Source organism: Polypterus senegalus, chromosome 17 (assembly GCF_016835505.1).
Source record: "Polypterus senegalus isolate Bchr_013 chromosome 17, ASM1683550v1, whole genome shotgun sequence".
NCBI lineage: Eukaryota > Metazoa > Chordata > Cladistia > Polypteriformes > Polypteridae > Polypterus > Polypterus senegalus.
The window spans coordinates 35,520,003-35,540,301 of record NC_053170.1 but is presented as its reverse complement, the minus strand read 5'-3'; the positions used below and the strand labels follow the sequence as shown (position 1 = coordinate 35,540,301).

The 20,299-nt window shown below is 37.2% G+C and overlaps 1 protein-coding gene and 1 long non-coding RNA gene across 4 annotated transcripts in view; one reads left to right on the top strand and one right to left on the bottom strand.

Moving 5' to 3' along the window:
* The window catches only part of LOC120517444, a 73,318-nt gene that overhangs the window by 28,191 nt on the left and 24,828 nt on the right, over positions 1 to 20,299 (bottom strand). The window contains exon 2 of the long non-coding RNA XR_005631038.1: positions 16,896 to 16,993. This is a non-coding gene — a long non-coding RNA (uncharacterized LOC120517444). The remainder of the gene's footprint in view (positions 1 to 16,895; positions 16,994 to 20,299) is intronic.
* The window catches only part of dhdds (dehydrodolichyl diphosphate synthase), a 62,783-nt gene that overhangs the window by 32,785 nt on the left and 9,699 nt on the right, over positions 1 to 20,299 (top strand). For all 3 annotated transcript variants that reach the window (XM_039739773.1, XM_039739771.1, XM_039739774.1), the window contains 2 exons: positions 11,363 to 11,479; positions 20,113 to 20,214. In XM_039739773.1, coding sequence (XP_039595707.1) covers positions 11,363 to 11,479; positions 20,113 to 20,214 — 219 coding nt within the window. The remainder of the gene's footprint in view (positions 1 to 11,362; positions 11,480 to 20,112; positions 20,215 to 20,299) is intronic.

The window sequence follows — 20,299 nt, the reverse complement described above, 5'->3', positions numbered from 1 at the left end:
ACATCGTCTCTCAGATGTTCGTTGACAACTTTAGCTACTCCATTTCAAATTGCTATTTGGCCTTTGTAGTAAAGCTTGTAGCCTTTGCCAATTTCTTTCTCTTTTGCTCTCTATCATTTTGTTTCTTTAATGCAGGCAATGTCCACTCACCTGAGTTTGAGGACGTCAGCCAGTTTGCATGTATGACCAGTGAGCATGCCGATGTTGATAGTGGCTGAATGTAGGTGTTGGACTAGCTTCTTTGGCCCAATTCATCCACCAGCGGGTAGTCTTCGTGACTTTTTCATGCTGCTCAGGTGAGGGTGATGTGCGTTGCTTAAGGAGGATGCCCTAGAGTTCCTGAATAAGTTTTGTGAAGACATTAAAGCCATGAGGTGCGACTAGAAAATAATATAGAAGATGTGTTCTATGTTGGACCTCCATCGTTAGCCAAGGTTGGGTTGCGTGGTCGGCACCACAGGTAATGGTAGGATTTGGCCGACCACTCAAATCATATGATTGTTTTTTTCCTAAATAGAGTTTACTTTTCCCCAATTACATTGTATTGTTATTTATATAGCCTACGGAGCAAGAGTCATGATGAACTGCAGTGTGGTGGTTTCATAATACTTCTTACAAATAACAATCTGAAATTAACTAATTATACTGCATTGTGTTTTTTTCACATTGGGACCACAGTAACCATTAGCTTCATTATAAAACCACAGGCTCAGGCTATGTGTTTTGTGGAGTTTATGAAGTATGTTCACTTTAGAATGTAGTTTCATGTGGCAAATTAAAATATACAATGATTTTCAAGAAGTTATTTCATAAATATAAAATTTATCATTTAAAGTTATAATTTTCTCTTCTGGTATCAGGTTAAAATTACTATAGTGGTGTGTGCAAGGAGAGACATGGTTTGATACTACAATATTTAGTTTGCAATATACTGCAATGTGGGATTTTATTTTTATTATAATGAACTTTTTAAAAATCTGTACAGCTAATACTTGTAGGTATTTTGCAAGGCAGTTCAGAAGTATCAAGTGTCAGATTGGCAGATGTTCTAAACAGAAGACAAGGATTATATGGTATCACTTTAGATTATATATGGCATGCTGTACTTACCATGTAATTACCTGTATAATTACAGAGTAACATGGTTTATGGACAAAACTGTAAATGTGCATACGCACAAAAAAAAAAATCCAGATGCCTAAAACAGTGTGTATGCCAAGTTCCACGCACTTCCACTTTATAAAACCCAATGATCATGAAATTTAACAAATGTTATAGTTGTGCACCTGATTGTTCAGCAACTTCACTTTGAAAACCTCCGGTGGCTGAAAACCAAGAGTGGACAGAACTTGCAAAGGAGTAGGTAGAGCTCGATTCCTCAAAGTCTGCCTTTGTAAAGCCAGCACCAGTTCAGCACATAGCTACATGATAGCTCCTGGAAATTGAAATTGACTTAGAAACCAGTAATCATCATCTGTAAATATGTGTTGTCTTCTAATTCTTCCATTTGCAGTGTCTTCTAACAACTGTAAAGCAGCTGTGGTAGATGAAATCGTTTGGCTATTCCGTGCACCATTATATTGTTACAGAATGATTAAAATCAAGTGAAATAACAATATGATGGTAATAATAAGTAAACGATATGCAATTAATTTTGGTTTATTTGATAAATCCCGCGTCATTGATGCAAATGGAAAAAAGAAAGGGACACCACACAGAAGCAGTAGCCCTGCTTTGATGCTGGGTGCTGCCCGTTTGCAAAACCAGAAACTTGCATATGCATGGTGTGAGGCTGCTATTAAAATGTGCGTGGCTTTACACCATCTTGAATTGTGCATGGAAAAGGGTGTATGAAACATTTCTGTGTAGAAATTACAACACTGTTTATGCATGGTCTCCCCCTTTCAGGGCATCATAGTGTTTAAATGACTACTTGTAGTCATTGACATCACCAAGTGTTGAGGATCTTCTCTGGTGATGCTCTGCCAAGACTCTAGTGTAACCATCTTCAGCCTCTTCTTGTTTTGAGGGCTTGTCCCTTTACGTTTTCACTTCAACATGTGGAAGGCATGCTCAGTTAGATTTAAATCGGGTGAAGTTTTCCATTTTTTAGCTTTGAAAAACTCTTGTATAGCTTAAACAGTATGTTTAGGATCATTATCTTGTTGTTGGATGAACTCATCCAGTGAGTTTTGATGCATTTACTGGAACTTAAGCAGAATTCATTGTGCGACTACTGTCAACATGTACATTATCAGTGAAGATAAATGTGCCAGTACATGGGGCAGCCATAGATTCCCAAGATGTAACAACCCCATCACCAGGTGGTTTGCTTTGGATCTTGGGCAGTTTCTTTCATCTCCACAATTTGCACTTGCCTTGACTCTGATACAGATTAATCTTTGTATTATCTGTCAACAAGACTTTTTTTTCTTTGCAGATTTTTAAGTTCTTTTTTGCAAACTGTAATCTGCCCATCCTGATTTGTGGCTTGCTGGTGGTTTGCATCTTGCAGTTGGGACCATTGTATTTTTGTTCACGAAATCTTCTGCGAATAGCCATCTCTCACACATCCATATTTGCCTCCTGAAGACTGTTTCTGATCTGTTGGACAGGTGTTTGGGACTTTTTCTTTACCATAGTGAGGACTCTTCTGTCACCAGCAGTGGAAGTCTTCCTTGGCCCACTAGTCCCTTTGCAATTACTGAGGTCACCCTTGCATTCTTCTTAATGATATTCCAGACAGTTGACTTAGATAATCTTAAGGTTTTACTGATGTACAGTTGTGTGCAAAACTATTTGCCCCCTTCCTGATTTCTTATTCTTTTGCATGTTTGTCACACAAAATGTTTCTGATCATCAAACACATTCAACCATTAGTCAAATATAACACAAGTAAACACAAAATGCACTTTTTAAATGATGGTTTTTATTATTTAGGGAGAAAAAAAATCCAAACCTACATGGCCCTGTGTGAAAAAGTAACTGCCCCCTTGTTACAAAATAACCCTAACTGTGGTGTATCACACCTGAGTTCAATTTCCGTAGCCACCCCCAGGCCTGATTACTGCCACACCTGTTTCAATCAAGAAATCACTTAAATAGGAGCTGCCTGACACAGAGAAGTAGACCAAAAGCACCTCAAAAGCTAGACATCATGCCAAGATCCAAAGAAATTCAGGAACAAATGAGAACAGAAGTAATTGAGATCTATCAGTCTGGTAAAGGTTATAAAGCCATTTCTAAAGCTTTGGGAATCCAGTGAACCACAGTGAGAGCCATTATCCACAAATGGCAAAAACATGGAACAGTGGTGAACCTTCCCAGGAGTGGCCGGCCGACCAAAATTACCCCAAGAGCGCAGAGACGACTCATCCAAGAGGTCACAAAAGACCCCAGGACAACGTCTAAAGAACTGCAGGCCTCACTCGCCTCAATTAAGGTCAGTGTTCACGACTCCACCATAAGAAAGAGACTGGGCAAAAACGGCCTGCATGGCAGATTTCCAAGACGCAAACCACTGTTAAGCAAAAAGAACATTAGGGCTTGTCTCAATTTTGCTAAGAAACATTTCAATGATTGCCAAGACTTTTGGGAAAATACCTTGTGGACTGATGAGACAAAAGTTGAACTTTTTGGAAGGCAAATGTCCCGTTACATCTGGTGTAAAAGGAACACAGCATTTCAGAAAAGGAACATCATACCAACAGTAAAATATGGTGGTGGTAGTGTGATGGTCTGGGGTTGTTTTGCTGCTTCAGGACCTGGAAGGCTTGCTGTGATAGATGGAACCATGAATTCTACTGTCTACCAAAAAATCCTGAAGGAGAATGTCCGGCCATCTGTTTGTCAACTCAAGCTGAAGCGATCTTGGGTGCTGCAACAGGACAATGACCCAAAACACACCAGCAAATCCACCTCTGAATGGCTGAAGAAAAACAAAATGAAGACTTTGGAGTGGCCTAGTCAAAGTCCTGACCTGAATCCAATTGAGATGCTATGGCATTACCTTAAAAAGGCGGTTCATGCAAGAAAACCCTCAAATAAAGCTGAATTACAACAATTCTGCAAAGATGAGTGGGCCAAAATTCCTCCAGAGCGCTGTAAAAGACTCATTGCAAGTTATCGCAAACGCTTGATTGCAGTTATTGCTGCTAAGGGTGGCCCAACCAGTTATTAGGTTCAGGGGGCAATTACTTTTTCACACAGGGCCATGTAGGTTTGGATTTTTTTTTCTCCCTAAATAATAAAAACCATCATTTAAAAACTGCATTTTGTGTTTACTTGTGTTATATTTGACTAATGGTTAAATGTGTTTGATGATCAGAAACATTTTGTGTGACAAACCTGCAAAAGAATAAGAAATCAGGAAGGGGGCAAATAGTTTTTCACACCACTGTATGTAAGGTTTTTATTCTTGTTTTTCAGCCTCATAATAGCTTCTTTGACTTTCATTGGCACAGCTGTTGTCCTCATGTTGAACAATAACTACTACAGACTCCAAAGGTAGAGCTCCAAAGGTCTGTAGGTAGAAGCAAGCCTAGGTACTATATCTTATACCTGCACTAATGAAGCAATGAAACACAACTAAAAAAATCACAAACACCTGTGATGGAAATTGTCTCAAACATTATGGTTACCTAAAATGAGGGGACCATGATGTATAAAAAGTGTTGTAATTTCTACATGGTGTGACTGAAATGTATGCAAGTAACCTTAAATTAAAGTCTGCGATGTGCACTTTAATCACATCTGAATTGTTTGATTTGTAATTTTAAATGGTGGTGTAGAAGGATAAATAAAAGAATAAAACATTTTTGTCCTGAAAATTTTGAAAGGAATTGTATATGAGCTTGTTGGACATGCCATTCCTAAACCATGGCCATTAATGTTGAGTTGCCCCAACCTCTTCTTTGCAGCTATAGCAGCCTCCACTTATCTGTGAAGGCTTACCACAAGATTTTGAAGTGTGTCCTGAGAATATGTTCAGCCAAAAGAACATTTGTGAGGTTAGGTACTCATATTTGACAAGAAGGCTTGGCTTACAAACGGTGTTCAGTTCATTCCAAAGGTATTTAAAATGGTTGAGATCTGGAATCTGTGTATATGCATTGTACTTTTGGATAAAAATGTATTGGTTTTCAGCTCTCTTGCACACTGGGCCCATCCCTATGACTAAGTACAAAATCATAGTGAGCCATTGGGTATGTCAGACTAGACCTTCATGTTAGCATGCCAGTGGCTGCCTCCAACTCAGTAAGATTATTAAAATGAAGGCTATGACTGAAAATTACTAGAAAAGTTGCGTAATATGTCTTGAGCTTTATTTGTAGCATTAAGGAGTAGTGTTAATCAAGGCACCCCACAAAAAACGTTGTTTTCATCATTTCTATATTCCATATACTCAAGTGGCTTGAGCAGTGAGAATGGCTGCATTGATCTCGGGCACTAAAATATTGTACCCAAGCTCATCAAATACACATGATACTATATTATCTAAGGAGAACATATCCATGAAGTTCAGAAATTCCTTAAAGTGCTCCTTAACAATATCCCCAGTTGAAGACAGTTTTCAACTCACTTTTTTAGAACACACTTGGTGACATCCTGCCTACCCTTTTTGAGTCATTGAATTTCGTGCCAGAACCTATTCATAACTGTCTAAAAGTCTCCATGGCCTTATCATACTTCGTGCACAAGCTTTCATTTCACTCATTGATATTGCTGCTGCCTTCTTTGCCTGCCAGAACATTTCAGCCAAATCTTGGTAACAAACAATAACACACCTTGTTTTTGCACTAATTCTGCATATGGTTGCCTTTCATTTTATTTTTGAATTAGGTCCTCCATTGAAAAACAGCATATGTGCAGACATTTTGTTAAAATATGTTTGTTGTGGTATTCTAGTAGTACAATGTCGGCTATACCTGTTAGAGTGGCAGCCATTTACATTGCATTTGAGACAGATATGTGGTACATTCCTCCACAGAGCCTGGAACATGCATATGCTAAGCGTCATAGGAATCTACAAACCGGAAGGAGTAGTTGTTGGGTTACAGCAAGGTGTGGGCCTGCCATGTTGTGAATGAGCTGTAATAAGTGGTCCATGGTTGTAAAAGATTTTAAATAAATAATAAAGTCCCAAGAGCATGCAGGCTCAGAACAGATGCAGGTGTGCGCCTGACAGTGCTGCTTTAGGGTTGATTACAGTGTTTGGCTGATTGCGCACTCATATGCAAATGCGGGTGGATCAGTTAGGCACTGCATTCTCATCTCAGAGTGGGTGGAGGATCACATCTGCACCCAATAAATAAATACACTGCGTTCCAAATTATTATGCAAATGATATTTTTCTCTGATTTTCCTAAATAGTTGATACAAGTGGCAGTCAGCATAATTTGAGTCATCAACCATCTCTATATATAATCTTCATTTGAATCTTGATCTTTGTTTGTCCGCGAATGAATTAGAAGAAGAAGCACTAGATGGCAGTAGAGAGACAGCTAAAACATAGGCATTGCATTAAGAATCTCCTCCAGGCTTATACTACTGAAGACTGTAGTACTCCAGTCACACCTCAAAACATAGACATTCAAACTAAACAAATTGTTGTGCTTTAAATTAACTAAAGAGATCTTCATTTATATCTTGATCTTTGTTTGTCCACGAATTCCACGCATGCGTAGACCACCTACCAGTTTAGTACTTTGTTGTTACTCACGGATTGCAACAATGTGCCGGAATAACGAAAGGGGTGGTGGACAGTGTTACGCTGGTTAGCTCCTGAGGCCTGGTTAGAGAATGAGATTGCCGAAGATAAAAGGTACATGCCTAGGTAACGTATGAATGAAAGAAAGACAGTGGGTAAAATGAATGACAATGTAACAGCACATTCCGGAAATTATTATTTTTCGTTGTAGCCGGCAAGTGCTGCACGTCTCACAGTTGTACTGTGCCTTGCTCACATGTCAGTGAAGTGATCCCTATTTATGCTTTAAAGAGCCTGGATACCTATGTGTCCCCCTTTTATAACCATTGCTCTGTGTATATTGCCTTACTCTTTGGATTGCCACAAAGCAACCTGTGAGATTGAAGAAAGGTTGAGAAGACATCGTGAGAGGAAACGACAGCGTCATGAAAACAAGGCAGACTGTGAACGGACAGAAGCAGAAATGCTCCTACACCACCACATAATTACTATTCGGACAGTGATTCCGAGTAGGCCGTTCCTATCGAATCAATATCCAAGGGTTTTCTTTTGTAAATTTATTTCCCTTCATAATGCAAAAATCATAATGCTGTGTGCAACGAAGGGCCCAGTTCACGACTGGCAGCCGCGTTTAAACAGGGAGCCCTTCACAGATAACTCGCAACGTAGTTGGGCGCACATGGCTAGTTAGAGTATAATTTGAATGTTACTGAAAAAACCTCCTAATGATAACGGTATGTTTTTCAAAAATAAAAAACTTAAAATGCATTGTTCCAAATTATTACGCACAAGAGATTTTCAAAACATTTTATAGGTTGTAAAGAACTGTCATTTGTTGAATTTGCAGTATTAGGAGGTCATCCATCCATCCATTTTCTAACCCGCTGAATCCGAAACGGGTACATTTACTGAATTCAAAAGCTATTTCAATCAAAAACATCTTAACAGGTCAAGTTACATATCGACATAGGACCCCTTATTTGATAGCAGCCTCACAATTCTTGCATCCATTGAACTTGTGAGTTTTTGGAGAGTTTCTGCTTGAATTTCTTTGCAGGATGTCAGAATAGCCTCCCAGAGCTGCTGTTTGGATGTAAACTGACTCCCTCCCTCATAGATCTTTTGCTTAAGGATGCTCCAGAGGTTCTCAATAGAATTGAGGTCAGGGGAGGATGGGGGCCACACCATGAGTTTCTCTCCTTTTATGCTGATAGCAGCCAATGATGCAGAGGTATTTCTTGCAGCATGAGATGGTGCATTGTCATGCATGAAGATGATTTTGTTACAGAAAGCATGGTTCTTCTTTTTGTACCATGAAAGAAAGTGGTCAGTCAGAAACTCCACATACTTTTCAGTGGTCATTTTCACACCTTCAGGGACCCTAAAGGGGCCGACCAGCTCTCTCCCCATGATTCCGGCCCAAAACATGACTCCGCCACATCCTTGCTGACATCGTAGCCTTGTTGGGACATGGTGGCCGTCCACCAACCATCCACCACTCCATCATCTGGACCATCCAGGGTTGCACGGCACTCATCTGTAAACAAGACTGTTTGAAAATAAGTCTTCATGTAGTTCTGGGCCCACTGCAGCCGTTTTCTGCTTGTGAGCATTGGTAAGGGGTGGCCGAATAGAAGGTATATGCATAACTGCAATCCTTTGGAGGAGCCTGCTCCTTGATATTTGCGGGACTCCAGAGGCACCAGCAGGTTCAAATACCTGTTTGCTGCTTTGTAATGGCATTTTAGCAGCTGCTCTCTTAATCCGATGTATTTGTCTGGTAGAAACCTTCCTCATTTTGCCTTTATCTGCACAAACCCCTGTGTGCTGTAAGTCGGCCACAAATCTTTTAACAGTACGATGATCACACTTAAGTTTTCGTGAAATATCTAAGGTTTTCACACCTTGTCCAAGGCATTCAACTATTTCACGCTTTTTGGCAGCAGACAGATCCTTTTTCTTTCCCATATTGCTTGAAAATGGTGGTCTGCTTAATAATGTGGCATATCCTTCTTTAGTAGTTTTTCCTTTAATTGGGCTCAGTTGGCAAACTAATTATCACAGGTGTCCGAGATTGATTTCAGTGATCAAAAGAGCCCTGAGACACAATACCATCCATGAGTTTAATTGAAAAACAAAATATTTAATCTTTATGACACTTAAATACAATTTGCATAATAATTTGGAACGCGGTGTAAGAGGAACCTGCGCGGCAGAGGGGATGAGGAATGACAGAGAAACAGAAAGATAGACACGTTAAAGACGGGAGAGAGCCGGTGTGAGAGAATGGAGCAACGCAGCTGGGAGGAAATTCCCCTAGGAGATGCATAGGGCTGACATTTGGGGGCTTGAAGTGAGTCACTCCAGCCAAGCATTTCTAGGGGTATTTGGAGTGACTCGATGCTCGTAGAGGCTCCTGAATAAGGAAGGCCAAAGAGTGGCAGCGGCAGCATGAGACGAAGGAGCAAGGGCTTGGTGCGGTGCACTGCTGTATTTATCTACCAGCTGTATTTATTTACCAAGCCCAATTCTACCTTCCTTCCATCATACTTTCTGTCTGCCTTTCTGAAATAAAAACTTGGTTCTCTTCTAATTTTCTTAAAACTTAATGATAAAACTAAGGTTCTCCTCATTGGCACTAAATCTACTCTCACCAAACTTGACAGTTTTTTTCTTGACAGTTGATGGTTCTATAGTTTTTCCTTCCCCTCAGGTTAAGAGCTTGGCTGACATCCTCAACAGTCCCTCAAAGTTCATATTAACAATACTACACAGTCCACATATTTTCACCTTCGCAACATAAATTGTCTCTATCTATTCCTCTCAGCTAATAGTACTGCTATTCTTGTACATGCTCTGGTAACATCACATATTGATTACTATCTGTAATTCTGTATTGGCTGGCCTCCTTCTCAGTCTTTTGCATAGGCTTCAGGTCATCCAGAATTCTGCTGCTCAAGTTATTACTGGAACCACTTCCATAGAACACATTAACCTGGTTAGAACTATAAGAACATAAATAAAATACATAATAAATAGAAGTAATGTTTTATAATCACAATGAAGGAACCATCAGTATTACTGTAGGCCACGGAATGCAAGTGAATAGAAATGAGTCTTTAATCTTGTTTTGAACAGTTCAATTGTAGACGGCTCTATTTAATGAGGTAAAGAGTTCCACACGCGAGGTGTAGCAGCTGCAAAAGCCCTGTCCCCCTTGGTTTTACACTTGGTACGAGGGACAACAAGAGACAACTGACCAGAAGATTTAAGCACTCTGGATGGCTGGTGTAAAGCACATAATTCAGATAAATAGGCAGGAGCGAGTCCATGTAAAGATTTAAAAACAAGCAACAAGATTTTAAAATCAATTTGAAAACTGATAGGCAGCCAGTGTAAAGAAACTAAAATAGGAGAAACAGAGTCATACTTTCTTGCCCCAACCAGAAAGCGTGCGGCAGCATTCTGGTCAACTGTAACCTGTGTATCAGGGATTTGTTAATCCCATAATACAGAGAGTTGCAGTAATCAAGGCAAGAAAAGATAAAAGCAAGAGTAGATTTCTCAAGATCCCTAGGAGATAAAAAAAGGTTTGATCTTACCTAACAGATGAAGCTGGAAAAAGCAACTCTTGACTACAGAATTAACTTGTTTCTCAAAAGAGAGGTTACTGTCAAAGATAATGCCAAGATTGTGGGCTTGAGGTTTGCAAAAGACAGAGAAAGAGCCAAGAAGTCCAAGACCAATTTGGGCTTTAGCGGATGGACCCACTATAAGCACCAACGTTTTATTTTGATTCAGATCAAGAAAATTATTAGCCATCCAGGATCATTTCAAGATTCTGCTATTAACGTTCAAAGTTCTTCATAGCCTGGCAGATTCATATCTTTCAGATCTACTTCATATTTATGCACCTGCTCATACTTTTGTATCTTCTTATTTAAATCTCTTGGCTACACCCTCTGCTCGTTTATCTGTCATAGGGTCTAGAACCTTTAGATTTATTGCTCCTCGTCTTTAGAACTCCCTTGCTTAAGATATCCACAGCATTGATTCACTTCCCATCTTCAAATCCAGATTTATAACTTATCTTTTTAAACCTGCCTACTCCCCTTGATTTTTTCCATTGACTGTACAGTTTAGTACTTTTTAAATCATATATACATAATGTTATTTTAATTATATATTATTATTTGTCATTGTTTTCTTTTTATTAATTTATTTCTTTAAGTGTTTATTCATTTTAATTAATTTTTTGTTTTGGTGTATTTCTTTGACTTTTTTGTATGGTGTCCTTGAGTGTCTTGAAAGGTGCCTTTAAATAAAATGAATTAATATTTGTTATTACTGCCTGGAGCCCCCGGTGCCAACAGCGACCTAAGCCAAAGAGGAAAATTTGGCAGTGCCTGTCAGAAGTTATGACCTTTTAATGTAGTTTGTATGTATGAATTAGAATTTTCAAGTTGTAACAATCATCCTCTCCTTTAAGACAGTTAAGCAACATGTGTTAAAAAATAATAAGTTACTTTTCAAGCTTTTTAGGCAAATCCCAAATATGCCAGTTACAAGATATTTCTTTGAGAACTTTAAAATAATCATTTGTACTTTTTGAGGCAGTCATGTATCTGTCTATGTTCATACTTCTGTGTACAGAGACAACTTACAGAAACATGGAGTATGCATAAGAGTGCTGGGAGATTTGGATCTGCTTCCACTAGACATTCAGAAGCTCATTGCACAAGCAGTATTATCAACAAGAACTCACAACAAGTAAGTTATAAAATATTTAACACAAAAAGTTATCATGTACGGCCTTAACTAAAACAGTATAATTGCATTTTGCATTACATATCAGATGATCCTTTCAAAGAGTTAGCTTTGACTATAACAGAAGTAGTCTACTGATTTATGTTTTCATTTATACTGTAATAGTTCAACTTTTACAACTTGAAATTTTTATTTGGGTTTGCTTCCTTTAGTCATGTTTCAAGCTATATCCACAATTACGAAGGTAAGTTTGAACTTCAGTTGAAAAAATACATCCATAATTGATTTTTTTTTTCTTTAATATTATACAGGTTACTGACAAAATAAACAATAAATTACTGTACTGGCATGAGCAGCCAGAACAACTTCAGTTCACCTTGATATAGGTTCTACAAGTTATAAAAACTGTTGAAATATAAAGTACCATCCTTTTGAGAAACTCCATTATTTAATGTTTTCATGATGGTGGGGTAAAATGCTGTTTCAAATGTTAAACCAGACTCTCCCCTAGTTGATTGGTGGGGTTGAGATATGGAAATTGGGATTGCTGTGATCTATGGTTTGAGGTACTGTACATTACTGTCCTGCCAGTAGTGGAATCTAGATAGTATAGTAGCATAGTAATTAGCCCAGCTATCACAGAGTCCCAGAGTGCCATTTGTTAATTCTCATCAGACACTGCTTATATGGAGCGTTGCATGTTATGTTATGCATTCTCATATTATATAATGTAGGAAATTTTTTAGGGTTTATTAAATGAATTGGTGCACATGTATATACCTCAAGAGATGTGCATGTTAATGAATTTAAATTGAAATATATTTATCTGCTTATAATATGTAGCATCTAATGAACTTTATCATTGTCATATAATTAGGAATGTGCTTGCCATAGCCTTGTCCAGCTTTATTTATTTTACCTTTCTTTAAGTTTTAAATGCTTTGCCAGTTTGAATTGCAGATATTACAATTGCAAAAGAGTACTTGTGTATTAGACTTGATAGTCTACTGTAAAGTTTAAATATTGATTATCTCCAAGATTTCAATTTGTCATGAGACAGACACTAACCTCTCACATTAGCAGATTCTGAAGACAGATGCAAAAGATCAGAAAGGATAATAAGTTAAGATAGTATGCTGGATATGAAAAAGAGTGGCCATCACAAAAGACGTAGCATTTGAATTCATTTTAATAAATCAAAAACAACATAAGGGCCCAAATCATATGTTTCATTGATGTTTAAAACCTCTGCTTATTCTGAATAAAAACCTATTTGAGAACCAGCAGTTCCAGCTTTTGCTCATGAGCTGTGAGGCAAATGATTTGATTCACTGAAAAATGTTGGAAGTCCCATCAAAAGCTTAAGCTTTCTTTTTTACTTCTGAGGTTGTCTGCATGTATGAACTTTATTAACTGCAACAGGTTCAGCCAGGGAAATCATATAACTTGTTAGACACCTTTTATCACAGGTTATACAGGGCCAGTAAGGAGCATTTAATACGAAAAAAAAAATAATAATAATAAGACATTTATTTTTCATTATAACTCTTACATCTTTTCTTTGTAAACATGTGCAACATATGAATATTTCTTTGATGTGCACGGAAATAAGGATGTCTTTTTAACAAATCCAAAGCTCTTTTAGCAACAAAAGAATTTCAGTTACTTATTTGGGGAAAGGACTGCCAGTTTTAAAATATGCTATTTATTTGATAACAAAAACTGGTTTGCATACATTTATTGAGAAGTTATCTTATCATGCAATCTGCAATTTAAGGAGACAAGTTATATAAAACTTGATCCATTAAACCAGTCATCTAAACTACTTGTTGGTATTAATTTATAAGGCTTAAAATCTCAACAGACTTGATAAGTAAACTGATTATCATCTTTAACGGTATTTAGATTTTAAAAAAGGCACAATTCAGAAGAAAAACGTACACAGCACAACACATTATAAACTTGGATGGTTTGTTCTTTCTGTCAGGTTGTGTTTGCATATTCCTAAGATATTTAGAAGTCAATGTGAAGATTGTTTATTATTTTAATAAAACTTAACACAGTACAATATGTAAAAGATAAATCGGTGTAATATATGCAAAAGGGTCAAAAGATGGAGTGTGTGTGGTTTTCTATAGCATGCAAAACATTTGTTTAAATAGGATACTTGTTGAAAATGAAAAAGGTTGATATGGTCATAGAGAATGAATCTGGTAAATAGTACAAGTTTACAAAGGTTTGTGGATAGTAAACTCTTCAGAGGTAATTCTGCTGATATTGTAATATACAGTAGGTCCTTTTTATGCTATAATCTTTCCTTGTTTGAAATTTTATTAAAGCAGTATTACACAGGAAAAACAATAACAGTTTTACAATCTCAATTATTTTTGCAACTTAAAATATTAATATTCGTACATGGTAGGGATTTGTGATACTGAAGGTTTTTAAGTGAACATTTTGAGGAATGCAGAGTTGGCAAACATTACATTTAGATTGTACATTGCTTTAGGCAGCAACATTTCCAAATTCTTGACAATACTGTGAAAAACTGCAATTTATTGTCATGTGTATATTGTTCAAGCAAGTACACCGACAAAAAATTAAGAGAACACTTAAATCACACATCAGATCTTGATGACTGAAATGTTCAAGTAGAAAATCTTTACTGAGTAATATTATGTAGTTTGTTGAGAACCCAAATCAGCAACTCACTGAGGGTCTGGATTCAATATCACATCGAAAATCAAAGTCAAACATTGAAATCACAAGACTGTAGGTACAGTCAGTGACATGAATGCCTTCATCACCCAGGAATTGCCTACACACTGGCCACATGAGGCCAGGCATTGTCCTGCACCAGAAGCAACCCTGGGCCCACTGGACAAGTGTAAGGTTTGGCAATGGCTCTGAGAATTTTCATCCCAGTAACTATCAGCAGTCAGGGTACCATTGTCTAGCACATGGACATCTGTGCGATCCTTCAAGGATATGTCTCACCAGACCATCACTGACCCACCAAACTGGTCATCCTGGATTGTTGTTGCAGGCTGCACAATGTTCAGGTCAGGGGACTGAGATGGCAATGGCAGAACATTGACTTTGTGGTCAGTTCACCATTGCAGGGTTGATTTGGACAAGTGTTTTGGATCATTATCCTGCTGGAAGATCAAATGACGACCCAGTTTTAGTTTCCTGGCAGAGGCAGCCAGATTTTGATTTAAAAATCTCCTGATATTTCATGGAAATCCATGATGCCATATTCCCAAAAAACATTCCCAGGGCCTTTGGAGGAAAAACAGCCCCACAACATCACAGAACCTCCACCGTATTTCACAGTTGCGACAAGGTTCTTTTCATTATAGCCATCCTCCTTTTTACACCAAACCCACTTGCGCGTTTATTGCCAAAAAGTCCAATTTTTGTTTCATCAGGCCATAGAACATGGTTCCAGTCAAACTCCAGGTGCTTACATTTGTGGACAACTGACAGAAAAGGCTTCTTTCTGGCATACCTTCCAAATAATTTGTTGGTATAGAGATGCTATCTGAATGGTGGTTCCGGAGATTTGATAACCCCAGGATTTTACTTTTTCTTGCAATTTCCCAACAGTGATCCTTAGAGATATTATTGCCTCTCTTACCATCCTTCTCACTGTACATAGGAATAAAATAAACTTGGGTCCTCTTTCAGGCATGTGTTTGTCATAGTTCCAGTTGATTACCACTTTTTTTTATTATTGCCCTAACTGTAGAATTGGGCATTTTCAGGTGAGTAACTATTTTTTTAGAACCATTCCCTGAGTTATGAAGGGCAACACACCTCCCTTATTTGGATTGTGTGTTCTCTCTTCTTTGCCATTATGATGGTTGACTAAGGAAAGTTGGTTCTGTGACTCCTCACATTTGTATCTCGGGTAATCAGGAAGTCATTGATTTCAGCTGGAAAGTTCTTATACACTCCAATCAATTTAAGAATGTCCAATTTAAATGGGAAACATGCTTCACTTACATTGTTTCACATTAATTTCCAAGGGTGCCAACAATTGTGTTTTTGTTAAAAATCTTTTTTTTTTTTCTGAGGGCATTGTTTTTCTTTGAATGAACTTGTTTCAATTAAAAGTCAGATGTTTCTCATTTTTTCAGTGTAAGATGACAGTTCTTTAGCCAACCATGATTTTTTTTCTTACCCTTCTTACTAATTTTTACAAGGGGTGCCAATATTAGTGGAGTGCACTGTATAAAAATCTATATGTACACACTTTATAACTAAGCATGTTTTCAGAAATGAGAAATGCCAACTTAGTGATACAGAGGCTTAATGGTTCTGGCTTAAGAGTTTCAGGAGATTGGGTTCAAATTCTGTCCCAGTCACTGTGTGTGTGAGAAGTTTGCAGCTTCCCTATTTTCATGCTTGTTTTCCATGTCATTTCAATTTCCCTGCCACATCCCAAAGATGTACAAGTTATGTTACTTGGCTAACTTTCCTTATGAGGGATTGAGTGTATTTAAGGCTAGGCCTGCCACAGTTATTCCCTGGTCATGATTATTTGTGCTGTGATTGCTTTACATAATCATTAGAATTGTTTTCATATAAAAATAGCTCGATAAAACAGAAATGTGATATTTTTATCACTATTTACACATTGTTTTACAATTGTTTTACAATGTGTAATGTTTGACTTGCACTAGTTTAATGATGTACAGTGCTGGGGAATGTTACTTTCAAAAGTATATTACTTGTTATTTACCAAAAAGTAACTATGTTACCTAGTTAGTTATTATAAATGTAATGCATTACAAATGGTGCATTACTTTTGTGTTACTCTTTCGTTTTATGTAAAACTGCATCTGCATATTTTACTGGCCAGCATTTGTTATTAAATCCTTAACCCAAGAACCTTCATTAAAATGACTAGAAACACAGCCAAAATATTGTAGTTAACCTAGAGGGACATGCTCCACAGGTAGCTGAAAGCTGTCTGAGGGGACAGAATACCTGGAGAATCCAGCTATTAAAAGCAGCCCTTTGAGCAGCATAGGGGGCACAAACACACAGCACTAGAGAGCCCTGCCATCCTCCCAGCTAGCTGCTTAAACATATCAGATTTTTGCCTTACATCCAGTGCTGCTGTAATGATCACTGGCTCCCTGTGAACCTAAACTGAGCTGACTAAATTTACACCTCGGCACATCCACAATAAACATAACTTTTGCTTGTTTAATACTTTTTGACTTGACTTGTCTGCACTGGTCGTGAGAGCTGCATTGCAAAAATGCATGCATGATCTGGGTTTTCCAAGTGATGAATTTCAAAGAGAGGCTGGATACATAGGTGTCAGAATGATGAACAAAGGGCTGAGTATAATACAGCAGGTTATCAAAGCACTAGATAGACGGGCAAAAATATTTGAAGTGCATACCTTAATCACGTAGGTCACCCAGTCACAAGAATATTGTACAGTGATCCCTCTTCGAGAGCGTGGGTTGCGTTCCAGAACTCCCTGCGAAAGGTGAAAATCTGCGAAGTAAAAACAAAAACACTTATAAACTCTCCCACACTCTTCTAAAAATTTCCCACACAGTTATACAGCATAAACTCTTTATATTCTCTTAGATATTAGGTAAGATTTCAAATTCATTGAAATTATGTATGTAAACACACTGTTTATATACAGTAAAACCTAAATGGCATTTCGCGCCCTGGTTAAAGGACACTGCGGCCGTAGATCTTATATTCTTTTCCTCCTTTTTAATATAACGAACTATGGACTCATTGATGCCGTAATGGCATCCTACAGCGGCGTAGCTGTTCCCTTCCTTCAACATATCCAAAACTTTTACCTTTTCGTCAATCGTTAGTATCTTCCGTTGATGCTTGGGCGCAGCCCCTGAAGCAGTAGCAGGAGCAGATCGTTTTGGAGCCATAACGAAGGGCTTGAGTATGCATAAAGATAAACACAAAAGTTAACTCATTACACAGCGAAACACATTGATGCTGAATGAGCGAGACGAGATTTCCGGGTTAACGCAAAGCGGATTTGAATTCTGCGCTTCGTCACTGAGCCAATCAGCACCCAGGAACTTAACTGTGTGCTCTGATTGGGTAGCTTCTCAGCCATCCGCCAATAGAGTCCCTTGTAAGAAATCAAATGGGACCAACTGAGAAAGCATGTACCAGAAATAAAAAGACCCATTGTCCGCAGAAACCTGCGAGCCAGAGAAAAATCCACAATATATATTTAAATATGCTTACATATAAAATCAGTGATAGAGTGAAGCCGCGAAAGTCGAAGCACGATATAGCGAGGGATTACTGTACTAATCCTCCTTTTATCTCTTTTGTTCTCTCAGTTTAACTCCTTTAATGGAACAGTTGACTTACTGATATTAGTACAAACTATTTACTAACATTTGTAGCGGGCACAAGGATTTCATGCAGTTTGAAGAAGAATGCAATTATATAGAAGCAACAAAAGCAAATTTGCTTATGTGTACAAGGTATAAATGTTTGTGGACTCTTATCAGCATGGAATCATAAACAGTTCTTTGCAAAAGTTTGGGTACTCTTGGCTAACTTACATACTTTCTTGACATTTGGATAAAAAAGCAAATTTAATTATGACAGTATGAAAACTGAAACAGTGGTATTTTTATGAAAAAGTTAATGTACATTTAACGATTTGATAACTAAATATATTTATATATATATATATATATATATATATATATATATATATATATATATATATATATATATATATATATATATATATATAAAAAGAAAAGTTTGGGCACTCTTTCAGTTGTAAGGTCTCAGAACTCATTAGTATGGTGTATGGCTTAGCTCATTAGCTCTGGTCAAGAGTTGTCATTAAGAATTCTAAGTTGATGACAATTCAAGAGACTAATAAATTCTTGACTCTTCAAACATTGCATCCTACTTGACAACCATGGCCTCTTCAAAGCAACTAAGAGGATCTGAAAATTAAACTATTTGATGTGTGCAAAGAAGAGGAAGGCTATAAAAAGATATCAGAGTGCTTCCAGCTAAAACATTTCTGTAGTCCCATTATTTCATTAAGAAACAAAAGATCCTGAAAACCAAGAAAACTGACAGAAAAAAACAGCCTATATACTGTGCAGGAAGGCAAAGCAAAGACTGCAAGAGATTTGCAGACGTTTTTAGCTGAGAAAGGAGTGGTGGTGCAGCATACTATGTGACAGCATCATAAAATACAGTTAACCATGCAAAACAACATATGCATAACACAGTCATTTTGGAACCAAGTGTTGTGGACAGATGAAGTTAAAAATCGGACCCTTTCGCCACAACCAGAAAAAAAAAAGTGCTTGGAGAAAAAAGGAGCAGTGTTTGAAGAAATGAACACCTTGTCAACTGTTAAGTATGGTGGTGGATCTATTATGCTGTTAGTTTTTAGTGACAGGTAGTGTACAGGAAACACTGTGAGTTAAAGGAAGAATGGATTCTACTACATGTCAACAAATACTTGAGGAGAATGTCAGACAGTTAGATAGGAAACTGAAGTAGCAACAAATGTCTTTCACAATAAAGCTTTAAAATCCACTATGAACTGCCTCAAGAAACACAAGGTGCAGGTTTCGGATTGAAACTTGCAGTCCCCAGACCAAAATATCAATGGAAATATGTGAGTAAATCTTAAAACATGTTGTGCACACAAGATATACCAAGAATATATCACAGCAGGAAGTGATCTGCAGTGAAATTTTCCAGAATTTAAAGACTCTTATTTGGCTACAAATATATTTAAAAGTTGTGATTTTTGTCATGAAGGTGTTACTAAGTACTGACTTAACAGGGTGCACAAACATTTGCAAATGCCTTGTTTACTCTTTTACTTTTTTCAGTTCATCAGTTAAATTATAGTTGTACATTAACATTTTCATAAATTACCATTGCATTAGTTGGTTTGCTGTCAAAGTTGTATATACTGTTTTCCACTTCAAATATTAACAAGATGTGTAATTTGGCCAGGGGTGCCCATGACTGAGTGCATAATGACATACAACACCTCTGTGAAATTAGTTGCATCACTACCTAAAACCTAAAATAATTTTTAGCCCCTAGATTACTGCTACATGGCATACTGATTTAAAACAAAAAACAATTTTCAGTTTTTAAAAGGAGTCTTTAATGCCATTGTTTCTTATATTTTCTGAGATTTTTTTCTAAAAGTATCTATAATTTCATTACCCAGAAAATATTCATTTTTAAATAAAACACTTTTGGTATTATGCCTTGTTAATTTATTTAGTCATTAGAGAATGCCATCCCAGCTACTGTTGTTAAATGTAGTAAATATTATTATTGTGTAATTATGTGTAATTGTTACTATATTCAAAGGCTCCATATACTGAATAATACAGACACATTTCTGGAAGTCACATTTTACAATTTAGTGATTGTATATAAATATATATTTTCATTGAAGTTTTTTTATACATGCTTGTCATCTTATTCATTTTTTCATATTTTCTCATGTTATACAGTTCTTAAGAAATAACTTTGAAGCTATGACATGAAATACCCAAATGAAAAATAAATCACAACTTTGTAAAGTGATTATTTTGTAAATTGTTTCTTTTCCATTTTTATAGGTGCTTTCTGAATGTATGCTTTGCCTATACCTCCAGACATGAGATCAGTAATGCAGTGAAAGAAATGGCATGGGGAGTGGAGAAAGGCTTAATAAAACCAAGGTAGGGATTAGTTATTCCTCATTTTAATGTTGAAATTATACATGTAATGAATACATTATGCAAACAGGAAGCATTTAAGCAAAAC